This window comes from Capsicum annuum, chromosome 3, assembly GCF_002878395.1.
Source record: "Capsicum annuum cultivar UCD-10X-F1 chromosome 3, UCD10Xv1.1, whole genome shotgun sequence".
NCBI classification, from domain to species: Eukaryota; Viridiplantae; Streptophyta; class Magnoliopsida; order Solanales; family Solanaceae; genus Capsicum; species Capsicum annuum.
In genome coordinates, this window is record NC_061113.1 from 267138326 (window position 1) to 267154423 (window position 16098).

Below are 16098 nucleotides of genomic sequence, written 5' to 3' on the forward strand. Positions count from 1 at the left end.
TTTGAGTTGAGTCTTTTTAATAAAGTATTAGAGTCGAGTCTTAACAATTCACTGTTTACTTGATATTGAACTTCATCTTATATTGTCCACACTTCAACTGTCCAATTATGAACGTGTGGGGTGTTGGTTCCTACATCGGTTGGGGATGAGGTATTTGACTTTCTTATATTGTATTGTGCATCAATTATAATTTTTGAAGTTGAGTTAGGCAGAAAATTCATTTATTGACGAGCCTTTCTCGTCTTCTTCTCGAGATCTGTTCATATTTTCATCATCACACTACAAGAAAATATTTTGTGGCTAGGCCATGGATACACTTCTCCTCTCATTTGAAATCTTACAAACTTTTTCTCCTTCTCTATCTTTTTGGATTTAAACAAACAACAAAAGAATAATAATTAAAGTGAAATCTAATCACGTTTTAACTCTCATTAACCATTCCCCATGTTGATACGTATAAATTTTTTCAACTACCTTTTTTTTTTTTTTGGTTCTAATCAATTCACGGGAAGTATAACCAATTTCCTGGATTTTCCAGCTCTAGACAATGAGAAAACATTATTGATTTACATTTTAGATTCGATTCTCTCCATATCATTTTAGTACAAGATCTATATCAAACAATAGCACTTACTTTGAAGTTTGAAGGAAATAAAAAATGATTTTATAAATAAAACAATTCAATATGTAGAATCAAATTTCTGATTCCAGAGTACTTTTTCAGCTCCTTTTCGTTTCTATAAAATAAAATATATATGACATTACGACTAGTGCGAGGAATATGAAGTATTTTAGGCCAAAACATTGGTCGTACTAATCACAAGATGGCATCAATTTTATGCCAAAAACTTATTGAAACAAAATATTCCAAAAAAAGAAAGGCCAAAAAAAAAGAGAGGAACAGAAGAACGGCTGATGATGTCTCACTAGTTTAGATATGATGAGATAATCGTCTACCTTAGTTTTTGGCTTTCTTAATACTTCTGGACTCTGGTAATTATGTTTGGCTATAAATATAAAATAGGAAGAAATTGTAAGATTTGCCCCCATACATTCTTTCAAGCCATGGAGTAAGTTTTCATTGCTATGGTAGTGTAGATGATGAAAACGAAAAATCCAGTGATAATCCGTTTTGTTAGTGGTGGTACCCACATTGAAGTCCAACTAATTCGAATTCGGGCCTAAGACCCATTCGGGGGTAACACTCCCGTGTCCCTACCAAGGATTTTCATACCAAGGCTCCAACTCAAACATCTGATTTTCATATTCACTGGTCTGCATCACATCCTTTGGTTTGGTGATGGTGTTCTTTTTTTATTCCTCTCCTTTTTAATCTTTTGCTTACTATTCTCCAATTTATTTGTTCTAGTTGAATCCAACATGAACTGGGGACTAATATTGGGCGTATATTTGTATGAAAAGTATAACAAAGGATAAATATAAATTATTTTCGATAGTGTACACAAACAAACTCAAGAGTGTGTATTTTGCTATCCTTGTCCCTTTCCCTATCTTCAAAGCCGCTAACTCCGGGACATGGGGCATTTCAACAAGAAAGTCCTTGTCTTTAATCGAACTCAATAAAGATAAGAGGACACTGGCCAATTCAATTAACTAAGGGAACTCATAAAGAAAAGAACTTGTTCCTTATCAGAATAGGTAGCAACAGTACTACCTATGATTTGTCATGATCTCTAAACAGTATAAATAAAAGCTGGAATTTGAACAGAGGCCAGTCGAAATCAGGACAGAGAACAACAGACCAGATCCAGAGCACGTACGGCAGAACATCCTTTTATCCAAAGTTCTATGTATCTCTGTGTTTGATAACTTTTCCTGTTTACACCAAACTATTGGTGAGCTGTTATCATCATACAAAAGCTTGGTGCTTTCTTTTCTTCTTTTTGTATTAATGTAGTACTACTAATTTAACATGTCGTGCAGGTGGCTTCCACAGCGCCATGGACATTTTGCTTGTGAGACATGGATAAGATTTCTTGTCAACAGTATATGACTTGAAAGGAAAATTTAGGTCATCCATTTGACCTACTGTAATAGTTCTTTATCTCAACAAGTGACTTTTTGTTGAAGAAAATTGGATTGAAGAAGAATGATAACTTTCTAGGATACTAACAATTAGCTAAGTGATCATAGGAGAATTTAACATAACCAACGTAAAAAGGGACAAATTTTAATATAGTATCAAGCAATGTTTTCACTCGAAAAGAAAAAAGAGCAATGCTCTCACTTAAATTTTACCATTTCTATCACTGCAAAAATGCAAACTACACCTTTTGGCCTCACACTCATGCCAAAGCCTATCCTCATAAAGTATTATAAAATTGGAACAGTATGAAAACACTGGCTATTGTAAATATAAACTCATCAACTAGTTACCTCTATGTTGCTAATTTATTCCAATTATTCGAAATTTACCATCATACTGCTGGACTTCTGTGCAACAGTACTCAGGCATGTAATCAATCCCTTCTTCAACAGTTTAGGGTCCATAACCTATTTAACATCAAAATAAAAGAATTATTAGTTCAAAAAGCTCACTCATTCAGATGCATCTAAGATCATCTTATCGGCCTCTATGGTAGAATACCTGAATTGTCCATTGGGTTCCCAACAACTACAGGTTCAGGCACCTTGATCTCAGTGACCACAGCATCTGATGTCAGAAAGGTCCTTGCAACTGAAGCTGCATGCTCCAAGCAGCATCTTACCACCTAATTTCCACAAAACATGCAGCCTTAGTTTTCATATTGATAACAGAACCAGAAACAACACGAAAACAGCACAAGCAAAACCTTTAGGATTGAAAATAAGCATACCCTGGAAGTCATTTACCGATGAATCTCAAAAACAAGGAGAAAACAAGTTGATATTTGAATGCTCACAAAACAAGCCACCCTTTGTGTTAAAATTTTTAACATTGAGAAAGAAAATGAGAATATGGATCTCCTAGAAGCTATTTACTGCTGAATTACAAAAACAAAGATGAAAAAGAATAGATATTTGATTGTCGACATTTCTTACTTTTGTGAAGTCTAAAGGCGAAGAAATGGAAAATGAAACATCAAAACTTTTTTGTAATCGTAACGCACAGTTAATATGAATCAGATTTATCAGGTATGTGCCTTAACAGCGATAAAAGATCAAATATGTATAGTTTAAAAGTAACAAACATTGATACTGACAATGAGGGCCATCCTTCTATTGGTTCATAAAGTAGACATTAGTTTCTAAAGATAACGAGGAGAGATCCTATTCACTGAGAATTCTAAAAACATATTTATTTCTACGATTACTACGAAGTACATGGATGAAATGTATCGGACATGACTTCGCGAACACATAGAAAACAAAAATTGACGGGCGGTAATTTTCTTTCTGATAAGTCATAGCTAGTAGCTACACTCCTTGTAGCTATTGTTGAAATTATATGTCTCTTCAACATTTGTTTCCCTCAAGACTTAGGGATACTTACCTTTGTAGGATCAATTATACCAGCAGCCATTAGATCTTCATAATTTCCAGTGGCGGCATTATAACCATAGTTTGGATTGTCATTGGACAACACCTGAGGATTATAGTAAATCCAGTCAGTGAATCTTTGAACTCTCATACAATGTGCTGACATAAACAGTAAGACCAATTTCAATTTTGTTATACCTTTTCAATTACAACACTTCCACTAACACCAGCATTCTTGGCTATTAACTTCATAGGGTAGCGCAAAGCCCTCTTGACAATATCGGCTCCAATCTGTAATATTCATGAAAACTGATTTAAATGCCATCCTCCTACAGAAAACCAACATTAACATATACAAATACTTATGGTACAACAGTAAAAGGAGTCTTCCTCAATGAACTAAAAATTAATATAACCTTTTGTTCATCATTATCAAGAGTTCCTTTAATGTCTTCAACTTTGGCAGCAAGCCGCAATAAGGTGCATCCACCACCAACTACAATGCCTTCTTCAACAGCTGCCTTTGGTTACCAAAGAGCAATTTCATTACCGCAGTAGGATTATAGTGGTTGACAATCTCAAATTAATAAAATGGCTAGAATTCTATAGTCACATGAGCTAACCTTCGTTGCATTGAGTGCATCCTCTACTCTCAATTTCTTTTCTTTGAGTTCTGTTTCAGTTTGTGCACCAACCTGATATTTCACAATCCCAGATTACAGCAAGAATTATGTACGTCACATTACAACAACGAAAAAGACATCATCCTAAAATAAGTGCATCATCAATTAACCTGAATTACGGCAACGCCCCCAGAGAGTTTCGCAATTCTCCCACTCAGTTTTTCCTTCTCATAGTCTTGTTCAGTTGACTGCACAGACAACGCAACATCGCAGACTTGTGACAAGTGCAATTAATTGATCGCATGAAAAAATATAAGACAAAGTTTTACCTCAAGAAGTCTTTTAATTTGGCCAATTTGTTTGCTTACTGCATCCTGTGTACTACCATCACCAACAATTGTTGTTGACTCCTTTGCTAAAACCACTTTGGCAGCATTCCCTAAGACCTCACTTCCAGCCTTCTCCAGGTATAAACCAACTTCCTCTCGGATGACAGTACCTGAATGCATATTGCAAAAATAAAATTACTATACAAGTAAACATAGCTTTCATTGAACACTGAGATAACTTAATTATGGACAAACCTCCAGTAAGAACAGCAATGTCATCAAGATATTGCCTTTTTCGATCTCCATAACCAGGAGCTTTGAGAGCAGCAATTTTCAATGCTCCTCTTAATTTGTTCACAACCAGTGTGGCTAGAGCTTCCTGCTCTATGTCTTCAGCGATAACCACTATCGGATTTCCACTCTTGATTGCTTCTTCCAAAACATTGACTAAATCCCTTGCATTTTTTATCTTCTTGTCCACCAGAAGCAGCTGAATTTTTTGAAAACTATTTGTCAGCAACACATTCTTTAGCATATCCAGGAAGAATTGAATGAGGATAGCATGCAGACAAGACATCATGGTACATCATACCTTGCAGTTTTCGTATTCAGCTACCATCCTCTCATTGTCTGTTACAAAGTATGGGGAGAAATAGCCACGGTCAAATTGCATGCCTTCCACGACATATAAGTTGTTCGCAGAACCCCGTCCTTCCTCAAGAGTAACTACACCTTTCCTACCCACTTTACTCAAGGCTTCTGCTATCATATTTCCTACTTCATAGTTGTTTCCTGCACTAACTGCAGCTACATCTGCTAATTCACTGTCCTCGACCTAAAAAGTTGCCAGCAAGGAATTCAAGAGCAGCTTTAAAATATAATAATTGTTGTTCCGAATCAAGTAAAGCTTAGGAAAATTGAAGCAATTGTCCTCAATCATCATGTAAAATTCAACATAGAATTTTGTAATTTTTTCACCTCTTTTGAAATTTTCTTTAGCTCAGAAACCAGGGCTTTGGTCGTCCTCTCGATGCCCCTGGAAATCTGAATAGGGTTCGCACCAGCTGCAACAACCTGAATAACCAAAATTGCGGAAGCTATATCAATCCCTAACACCATCAAAGCCTTAAATAGCTTGCAAAATTGAAAGCAACTTCTTACGAACCTTAACACCCTCAGCTATGATCCCCTGTGCTAAAACAACAGATGTAGTAGTTCCATCCCCAGCTAAGTCATTTGTTTTTGAAGCAGCTTGTCTCACCACACTTGCACCAATATTCTCAACAGGGTCTTCTAGTTCAACCTATTGAGCAATTCAAAGCATACATAACAACATACTTATTTCTGCATAGTTCAACCATACAGCATTCTAAGTGTAACAATATCCACTAAAGGAGTACAGCATTTAAAAATGAGTTTATGAATAATATAACGAATAAATCACAAAGACCAACTCCGGTTCTGATCACGGTAAATACAACATACTACCTCCGTTCATTTTTACTGGTCACATTCACTTTGCGAAAGTTAATTTGAATAACCTTCAAAGTTAAAATGAAGTAGATTAATTTAATGCTTTAAATTTAAAATTTAGATATTCAAGAACTATACAAAAATGTTGTAAGTTGCAGTCCTTCTCATATTAATATGATGAAAAAAGTATCTTAAAATATTGGTCCAAATTCAAGCAGTTTGACTCTCGAGAAGTGAAAGGTGACGAGTAAAAATGAAGGGAGGGAGTATTTCTCAACAACTAGTCACAACAAATGCATATCATTTGACAGTTAAGTGCCAAAAGAAAACCAGATACAGAGCTTTTGGAAGGTTTACCTCTCTGGCAACAGTAACACCATCATTTACAATTTTCGGAGGGCCATATTTGCTCTCAAGAACCACATTTCTTCCTTTTGGACCAAGAGTAACACCTACTAGATCTGCAAGCTTGTTAACACCTGCCTGAATTTTGAAGGCCAAGGAAAAACGAGAATTAACCGGGTAGACAAAAGGATGAGCCCATACAAAAGAAATCAATTAAGAATTCCTATCAAGCTTACTTGCAGCTTCTTAATGGCAGAACCATCCTGATTGAAGTGTAACTCCTTGGCCATAGACTTGATCTTGGAATCATATCTCTTCTTTAAAGCTTTATTCTTTCCCCTGCCCCCAAATGAAGTCAAAGATATCCCAGAGAATGAAGATAAAGTTTCAGAAGAATTGATGAATTTCTTATCCACTGACTGGCTTGTGGAAGCAATCGAACACACTGAGGTAAACGTGGTAGCCATGCTCCGCAAAAGACCTGCAGCATAGGGCATCATTGCCACAGAAAAGCGTTTTAAAAAAGAGTCCAATTGGTAGAAATCGAACACACTGAAGGTCTGAGTGTTCAAACACAAGCACATATAGGATTACCTTGAAGGTACTATTGATACCGTGCCATCACATATCGGTAGGTCACATTTGGAAAGCTTGACAATTGGGAATTGGTAGAAACAAGAGCATAGATTATGAACACGTAAAGAGATGCAAGCAGACAGGCGTCAACTCAAAAATCTAAGGCATGGAGCATGGATGGTTGGGCTTATGTTCAGCTAGATTCATCCTACAGCCTTTAGGAATACATTAAGGTGTAATGCAGAAGAGCCTTTGAAAGTAACACAAGCTTATGAAAAACTCATGCAGCAGACCTTTGAAGGGATGTAGCATAACTTTGAATAAAATTACAAAAAGAAACAAAAAAGTACGAAATGGTGTGCGGGTCTCATCGAAATGCTCAATCCACGAGCAAAACTCTCTAGGTAGCGTGTACAAAATAATCATTACTGGTTTAACAAGTATTATACTTCAAGGAGTCCCCACAAATATAAAGAGAGCTAGCTAATAAACTGAAGTTATGGACAGTTGAAATCCTAATAGTTATCAGAAATTGTGTTTGTTTCTCAAGTTTCTTTGTGAATAGGATTACAGACTTAATTAAACCGATAGGAAGAACATCAAAAGTGAGAAAACATCCTCTGCAGAATTACTAGTTAAAAAAAAAAAAAAAAAACAGACTAATTTGGGAAAAGCAATGTAGCTAGTTTCAATGTTTAAACAGACAATGCATCTGTATAGTTTTCAGAAATAAGAGAAAAATTAAGTTTCAAAAGAAGCATAATTTAGGGGAAAATATATAACAAATGGGGCACGTGAACGTGTAGTCTCTTTGTAAAATTAGGTATTCATAGTTTCTAAAATTAGTATAATATTATGTATTGGCATACACGCTACAGGCCTACAAGAAGGCTAAATAATGCACTTAGTTGAATGTTTTGAGGCTAAATAGTGCTTACTTTTAGCGGTGCAATTATGTTCTAGAAGTCCTCAATTTGCCTATACTTCAGACAATAGTGGATAAATTTATTGAGTTAACTCGACTCGCAGTTGGAAGTCAATGGATTGCTATATTGAAACAGAACAGGAATGCACTGTCCATTAATGTTTGCAAATAGAAAATTGGAATAGGAAAGGAAGAGGAAGAATACCTGAGCTCGCCGCTAGCAAAGTGAGTGAATGTGGAAATGGTTGAGAGCTGATGGGGAAGAAGATAAGGCTTCCTTCACTGCAAAATCCAAGTGATAAAGAATTTTCTAGAACTTCCAATAATTGGGCCCCGTGGTCATGACAATAATAAACTTTTAAAATTGAATTTGTGTTTCACCATTAATAATTAGGGGAACAGAATATATTTAGCAATTATTAGATATGAAATTACAACTTATAGCATAATTTTTATTTTTTCAAATTGTAGCAAATCTTATAAAAAAATAAAAATATTTTTTATTTTTTTAAATACAAAAAAGTAATTATTGAAAAGAAAATAAAGATTTTAATACAATTAATATGCAATAATTCTTTCCTTAAATACAGTTATCCTTAATTATTGATACTAATCCATCCCAAATCCCTCTAATCGTTTTTTCTTTCTCCTATTTTAATGCTTCCATTAAGATTTTTCATCTTCATACACTACCTTCTTTTTATACATCATTTAGTTGTTCCAATCACAAACACTTTAATGAACAAGCACAACCAATATGTCTCCAGAGGAGCACTACTTGATTAATAAGACTTTAACTCCCATCTCCTTAATTGTTTTTGATTGAAGCGCAGTAAGAATTGTATACATAGATATAAATATTGTATTTTAATATTTTTTGATACTCATTATTGTTGTCTTTCTATGATTATTGGTATGAACAAAGTTTAGTTTTTGTATTTAAGCAGTTTTTTATTCGGTGTTATGCTAATTTAACAATTATTTTGTATATCACATCGTTGAATGAATTGGATATCAATTAAGTTTTTGTCAATCAGATTTACTGCAAATTTTCATTACAAATCGTGATTATTATTTTCAGTATGAAAGATGACAGTGTTCATTAAATCTTAATTTAATACAAAAATAGATGAGATAGAATCTTGATTCAAAGAGAGACGCATATAGTATATGGAATGAGTATATAAATTGGTGTCGCCTAAATTTAATATCGCAATCCACAAATATCAATTTATATATCTATTTCATACAAGTGTGACATGTAAGAAAACACTTTAGAAACCGGTTTCATTCAATTTATAATCTTAAGTATATCTTCTTAATTGAATATCACAATCACATTTTACTTATTTCATATAAATATAACATGTAAGAAACTATTTTATAGACCTTGAATGTAATATTGATATTATACAGGTTTCATACATGAATTTCAAAAATACAAGTTTGTATATTTATTTCATGCACTAAAATAAATAAGGAAAAAAGTACAAATATATCCTTGAACTTTGATAAATGGTACAAATATACCTTCCGTTATACTTTGGGTACAAATATACCCTTACCGTTAATGAAAAGGTACAAATATACCCTTATCACTAACGGCGGGACACGTTTCACGATCGTGTTCCTCCATTAGTGATAATGATATATTTATACCATTTATCAAAGTTCGAGGGTATATTTGTACCTTTTCCATTTTTATAATTTACTTTCTCCATTCCATATTCGGATCATTTTATTAAAAATAATTATTTTATATTAATTGTCCATTATACTAAATCAAAAAAAGCATTGATTAAATTATAAGTCATTTATGTATTAAAAAATTAATAATATTTAATAAAAATTAATTATATATTTTTATTTTTTAATAAATAAGTAAATATATATGTATATATATATAATTTTACAAATATTAATTAATTCGATAAATTAATAATAGTAATAACTAACTATTATTTGATGACGATATTTTCACTTCAAACATGAGTCTGTTTTTGTAAAAAATGGGACGAATAGAGTATTCTTGTAAGGGCATGAAAACAATAAACATGATAAATTAATGGATCAAATTGAGTAATCTTTGTGTGGTTTAGTTATATTAATGGATCTAATTGAGTAATCTTTGTATGGTTTAGTTATATTAATGGATCTAATTGAGTAATCTTTGTGTGGTTTAATCTATAAGGATATTAAATGATAATTAAATCATGCAAAGATTACTCAATTCGATCCATTAATTTATCATGTTTATTTTTTTTCATGCCCTTACAAGAGTACTCTATTTGTCAAATTTTACAAAAAACAGACTCATGTTTGAAGTGAAAATATTGTCATCAAAGAATAGTTAGTTATTACTATTATTAATTTATTGAATTAATTAATTTTTGTAAAATTATATATATATATATATATATATATATATTAAAAATAAAAATATATAATTTATTTTAATTAAATATTATTATTTTTTTAATACATAAATGACTTATAATAATTAATTAGGTATAATATAGTAAAATCATGAAGCAAGTAGCCGATGAAGCAGGCAGGGTTAGCAAGCTTGCTGACGGAGAGTTGTCTGCTTCCGTGGCTTCTCCCTTTTAAAAATTTCTTGAAAACTTTATAAACAAATGTGAAGACTTTCAGAATGAATTAACTAAAAGGATAATATAATTTAAATTTAATCAATGCTTTTTTGATTTAGTATAATAGACAATTAATATAAAATAATTATTTTTAATAAAATGATCAATTAGTATGAAACAGAGAAAGTAAATTATAAAAATGAAAAAGGTACAAATATACCCTCAAACTTTGATAAATGATACAAATATACCCTTATCACTAATGGAGGAACACGATCGTGACACGTGTCTCCCCGTTAGTGATAAGGGAATATTTGTACCTTTTCATTAACGGTAAGGGTATATTTGTACCCAAAATATGACGGAGGGTATATTTGTACCATTTATCAAAGTTCGAGGGTATATTAGTACCTTTGCCCAATAAATAACAACGTATAATATTTGGTGAAAGTCGATTTTTATACCAACTTTTACAGTCATTATACTTATTTCATACTGATTTTATATAGAATTCATACACGAAACAGTTTAATAAGTATATACAAGATAGTTTTCACTATATTATTCTTATGAAATATTACAATCTATATTTAAATCATTATTTATATTGTTACCAACACAAGTTGATTGTTCAATGTTTTTTGTCTAATATTCATTGACATATCTTTTATTGTTATATACAATGAGTATTTAATAAAGAAATTGACAATACTACTTATATCATATTATTTTTAAAGAACAAAAGAAAAAAATAGAAGAAAGAGAATTTTTGATGAAGGAGAATAAATTGTTGGTTGAATAATGATTCACAATGGAACAAATCGCTAGTTGTATATTCTAGGATTTCTACGAGAAGGAGTAGAATCGAATTTTGGTTTAGACATGATTCACAATGGAGAATGAGAAAAAAATAAATATATCAATTTTATGTTTTTCGGAAAGAAGCTGAATAATATTTTAAACCCACTTTGTTTCAACAAAGAAGACGAATATTATATGAAACCCACTTTTTTTCAATCTTGTATTTTCAAATGGAAGAATATGAATATTATATGAGTAAGTTAATGGAATCAGAATTTTCAATAAATTTTTGAAAGGTTGATATTAGAATGAAGAAAGAGAATATATATTTATCATAATTATCAATACACAATTTAAGGGGAATATTGATTACAACCCTATAAATATGGAATATATAATTAAAAATAAAATTTGAAAATATAATTAAAATAATATATCTTTTAATAAGTTGCTATAGCTTGTAACTAAATTGTTGTTAATGCAATTATCTGAAAGTGTTGCTAAAATTTATTATTTTAGATCTAATAATACTATTGGGGATAATTTTCCCAAATAATTAATAGAATTAAGAGAAAAAAAAAAGTAAAACTTACTTATTTTAAAATTTCTTAAAAATAATTTTGAAATCAAAACTTTTCTATTTTTACTAAAGTAGTAAAATATTTTTTTTGGAGAAAAGCAAAAAATGTCATGATCAAACACCTACTTAAACTACAAACTTCAGGGGCGTTATGAACACTTTAATACTTCAATTTATTTTATTACAAAATTTTTAAAAATAAATAATTTTAAGTCTTCTAAAATATGTCAAATAAATTGCAAAAGAAACATTTGTACTCCTTGATTTCATTTTTAGTTATTCTTTAAAATAATAAATGAGTTAAAATCGTTTACACCCCTGAACTTTGCTGTAAAAATCAAATATCCCCTCAACTTTGAAAAATAATCATTCTCCCTCCTTTTACCTATTTAATTATTTAAAATATCTATTTTACCCTTATATTTATACCAACATTTGTATCTCTTTTAAAAAAAAAAAAATCATTTTTTAATCTATATAACATATTTCTATAAAAGTTAAAAATTATTTTTAGGATAAAAAAATAAAAGTAAGAAATATTAATTGAGTATATAATTTAATGACAAACTATAATATTATAAATGAGCAAAATAGTAAATATTAATTTTATTAAAAATCAAAACTCTAATATATATCTATACGTGAAAATAATAGGTAATTATAATTTTATAAATATATTTTAATGCAGGTATACAAAATAATTAATAATCGAGGGTTTTTCGAAAACAATCTCTCTACCTCTCCGAGGTAGTGGTAAGGTTTGTATACCCCTACTCTCCACAGACCTCATTTAAAAAATTTCACTAGATATGATGTTGTTGTAGATGTATATTTGTTACAAATCAAATGATTGTTGTTGATAAATTTTAAATTATAATTTAGAAAATAATTTATATTAACAACCAAAACTCGTTTATCTATATAAACATTAAAGAATAAGAGAAAATCAAAATATGCATCTATATACATAATTACATACTCACATACATACTTAATACATATAATATAAAAAAATTGTAATTAATTATAAAAGAAGTTACTAATAATGTTAAAAGGTGGGCTTGAGAATTTGTATACCTACATTGAAATATATTTATAAAATTATAATTACCTATTAATTTTACGTAAAAATATATATATATTAGAGTTTTGATTTTTAATAAATTAATTTTTACTATTTTGCCCATTTATTTTATTATAATTTGTCATTAAATTATATACTCAATTAATATTTCTTACTTTATTTTTTTATTAACTTTTATAGAAAATATGTTATATAGATTGAAAATTAGATTTTTTTTTATAATTTTTTTTTTAAAAAGAGATACAAATGTTGATATTAATATAAGAATAAAATAGGTATTTTAAAAAATCAAATAGGAAAAAAAAGAGAGAATGATTATTGTACAACTAACTCTCTCTAAGTAAGAGCTCGCCCTGACTTATTAGTCTTATTGAAGTCGATAGGGATAAGAGAATAGGACAGTGCTTCTCTTGTGAGCGACTCCGAAGTGGGCTCCTTTTTCACTTGACTATTTCTCTTTTTTAGGAGGGAGAAACTGAATCCACCTAAAAGCAAAGGGTAGTCTGAAAGTATTCAAAGGTTGATAAAAAGAGACGTGTACTACGAGACCACCAAGATTCTGATAAAAAGAGACGTGTACTACGAGACCATCAAGATTGATAGGCAATCCGACCAAAAGGGACAAGTTTTCTTATAGGATCCACCCTGCCAACAAAAAAAAAGAATTCCTTCAAAGTTGAGGAGGGTTTAATTTTTACAATAAAATTTGTGGTGTAAATGATTTTAACCCAATAATAAATAGACTGATAATTTTACTAAAAATAGCCTTGTTTGATTTTAGGTTATAGTTTCGAGAGTTTTACTAGTATAACTAGCAGTATAGTGTGAAACTGTTGTCTTTAGTATTTTTTTTTTTTTAATTAGGTGAATATTTTAGTCAAGGTGATTTTAAATATGCAAAGGATTTGGTAAATATGTAAATTTGGATAAAATATATATAAACCTAGTACATAATCCATCTATGCAAACATATTGTATCATTAAGAATAAAGAAAATTCATGCAATACGAGATTTAGTGTGACTTGCAATACATAATTTTTGACTTTCAATATAATATACTCTCTGCAATTCAATTTTATGTGGATTAAATTTGGCAAGATAAAAAATCTATTCGCATTTCAAATTTATGTTGATTAAATTTAATAAGATCAAAAATCCACTCAATTTCAACGGAATAAAAAAAAAAATTGTGAACTAGAATATAATCTGAGCGAAACATATCCATGCATAATAAATTCAAAATGAGCCATAAATCCAATTTGGAAAATTAAATCAATAGAAAATTGTAAATTAAACCTAACACAGCCATAATCCTTGAAATTAAGCAAGCTAAAACAACAAACCTAAAATAAAATATTCTTAATAGAAATATAAAAAGACAATAACGGAGAGTCATGCTGAAGCAGCAGCCACAGCAACAATAACCGAAACCACCACCGCTAAAATAACAGCCGCAGGAACCGACGAAGCCGCCGCCAACGAGTAAGAGAGCGGAGCCGGCGACGGAGCCACTGAAATTGGCGGTGGTTGTGGTGGAGATTGCGAGATAGGATGGAGTGGAAGAACTTCTATGGATAAACGCTGGCCTTTTTTGCAGTGTTCTGGATCGCCGCTGGTGAAGTAAACCGGGCCGACCCGGTTCAGATTAAAAGTTCTGTTGCCGTCTTTAGCGGAGGAGACCGGATGAGTTCTGTTGCAATGGTAGAATTCCCATTTGTGGACTTTAATGACAGAGTCGTTCCGGTACTCAAAACCTTCATGGGTATCAAAACAGTGTCACATATATGTGTATACTTTGTATAATAAGATACACTGTATACAGTATAATTTCACGAGCAAAATTTGTATGTACTTTGTTTGAAAACCAAAACATATAATAGTACATACTGTAATTTCACAAGCAGAAACAAAAATTCTATGTACTTTTGTGTATTAACAACAACAATAGACCTAGTGTAAACTGTATACTTTGTGTAACAACAAAAGCGTATAATAGCTCATAGTGTAAATTCAGGAGCAAAAATTGTATGTAATTTGTGTAACAATAACAACATACATGGTGTAATTTCACGAGCAGAAATTGTATGTACTTTGTGTAACAACTACAACATACATATTGTAATTTCAACAACGAAAATTGTATGTAGTTTGTGTAAATCCTCCAAAATATGTTGAAAGGTTGTAGCAAAAAAATTAGTGTTGAATAATTTGATTAATATTGAAGCGGGAATGTGGAGGTGGATGCAGTTTATTGACAAAAGGTTATGCATTTTTATGAAAAGAAGTTTACACCTCTTGAGTCACGTTTATTTCCACTTCAACATAGGGAAAAACAAGTGACATCAAGCAAGAAAAACTACAACCCCAACAAGCCAGTACTCACAATACTGAATATAATATAAACCTCCTACGAGTATATAGTGAATTGCTACCTAGCTAATTCATGTAAACGTAAATTAAAACACTCAATTCATAGGAAATCAAGAATTACTATGCATAACACAGAGAGTATAAAATGTAATTGACTTACGGAGTTTATCACCAACGTGAAATTTCTTATTCGAAGCCCAGTGATTATAGAGATCGGTTTCGTTCGCGCTAGGCTCACGCCAACCCACAGCATCACCAACTTTGAATTCCTCAGCAGAAGCAGCAGCAACAACGAAAGATACAATCGTAACCACAATGAAACAAAGAGAAGTGTAGGAGAAAGTTGATCCCATTTTTGTCTTCCTCAAGAATCAATTGATATTGCTAATTGTTGTTAGTGTAGTGAAGCAATGTGGAAAATTCAGAGCTTAAAGAGAATTCTCAGTTTGCTATGTGGTTGAAGCTGTGGTATAATGAAGCTATTTAAGAAAAAAATGAACGTGGGGAGGCAGGGTTAGTGGTATAATGAACGTGGAAGTTGTGTGAGGTCAGGTGAGGGTGGTGGGGCAGGGTTGTAAAGCATTTACTTTATGCTTCAAATTTAGAGCCTCCAAAATTTTATTTCACTTATAATAATATAAAAATTACAAAATACAAAAGACAAATAAATTAAATTTAAACGAAAGAAGCATTATCTACATTTTATTAAAAATATTTCAGAATTTTTTATTAAAATTTTTATTTATAAATATAGTTTTCATAATAATATTTTATGTACATATATTTAAGATCTCATATTAAAATTTGATTTAGAACACTAATTTTATTGAGACGGATTGCTTAGTCATGCTTTGGGTAAAAGAAGCTAAAAAAAAAAATAAAAAAATAGATAAAAATCTCGGAAAAAAGAAGAAGAAAGG

At 31.1% G+C, this 16098-nt stretch overlaps 2 protein-coding genes across 3 annotated transcripts; both read right to left on the reverse strand.

Annotated features, from left to right (window-relative positions):
* Positions 1–1434: 1434 nt before the first annotated feature.
* LOC107861808 (ruBisCO large subunit-binding protein subunit beta, chloroplastic) lies at positions 1435–8130 on the reverse strand. 2 transcript variants are annotated; one of them, XR_001671860.2, is made up of 16 exons: positions 7957–8129; positions 6487–6731; positions 6263–6388; positions 5598–5735; positions 5411–5506; positions 5025–5267; positions 4688–4922; positions 4433–4602; positions 4274–4351; positions 4104–4175; positions 3897–4001; positions 3679–3771; positions 3494–3586; positions 2609–2732; positions 2398–2514; positions 1435–1836 (listed from the first exon to the last, which is right to left on the reverse strand). XR_001671860.2 is itself a non-coding variant. In XM_016707175.2 (15 exons), the coding sequence occupies exons 2-15, from the start codon at positions 6715–6717 to the stop codon at positions 2501–2503; spliced, it is 1818 nt and encodes a 605-aa protein (XP_016562661.1). In that variant the 5' UTR covers positions 6718–6731; positions 7957–8130; the 3' UTR covers positions 2167–2500. The 2 variants fall into 2 exon arrangements, 1 of the variants encoding a protein (XP_016562661.1); XM_016707175.2 differs by lacking the exon at positions 1435–1836 and having other exon boundaries at positions 2167–2514; positions 7957–8130.
* Positions 8131–14028: 5898 nt separating this feature from the next.
* On the reverse strand, positions 14029–15825 carry LOC107865814 (stellacyanin). Its single transcript, XM_016712009.2, has 2 exons — positions 15339–15825; positions 14029–14562 (listed from the first exon to the last, which is right to left on the reverse strand). Exons 1-2 carry the CDS (start codon positions 15529–15531, stop codon positions 14201–14203), a joined length of 555 nt encoding a protein of 184 aa, XP_016567495.1. The 5' UTR covers positions 15532–15825; the 3' UTR covers positions 14029–14200.
* Between the last annotated feature and the right edge of the window lie 273 nt (positions 15826–16098).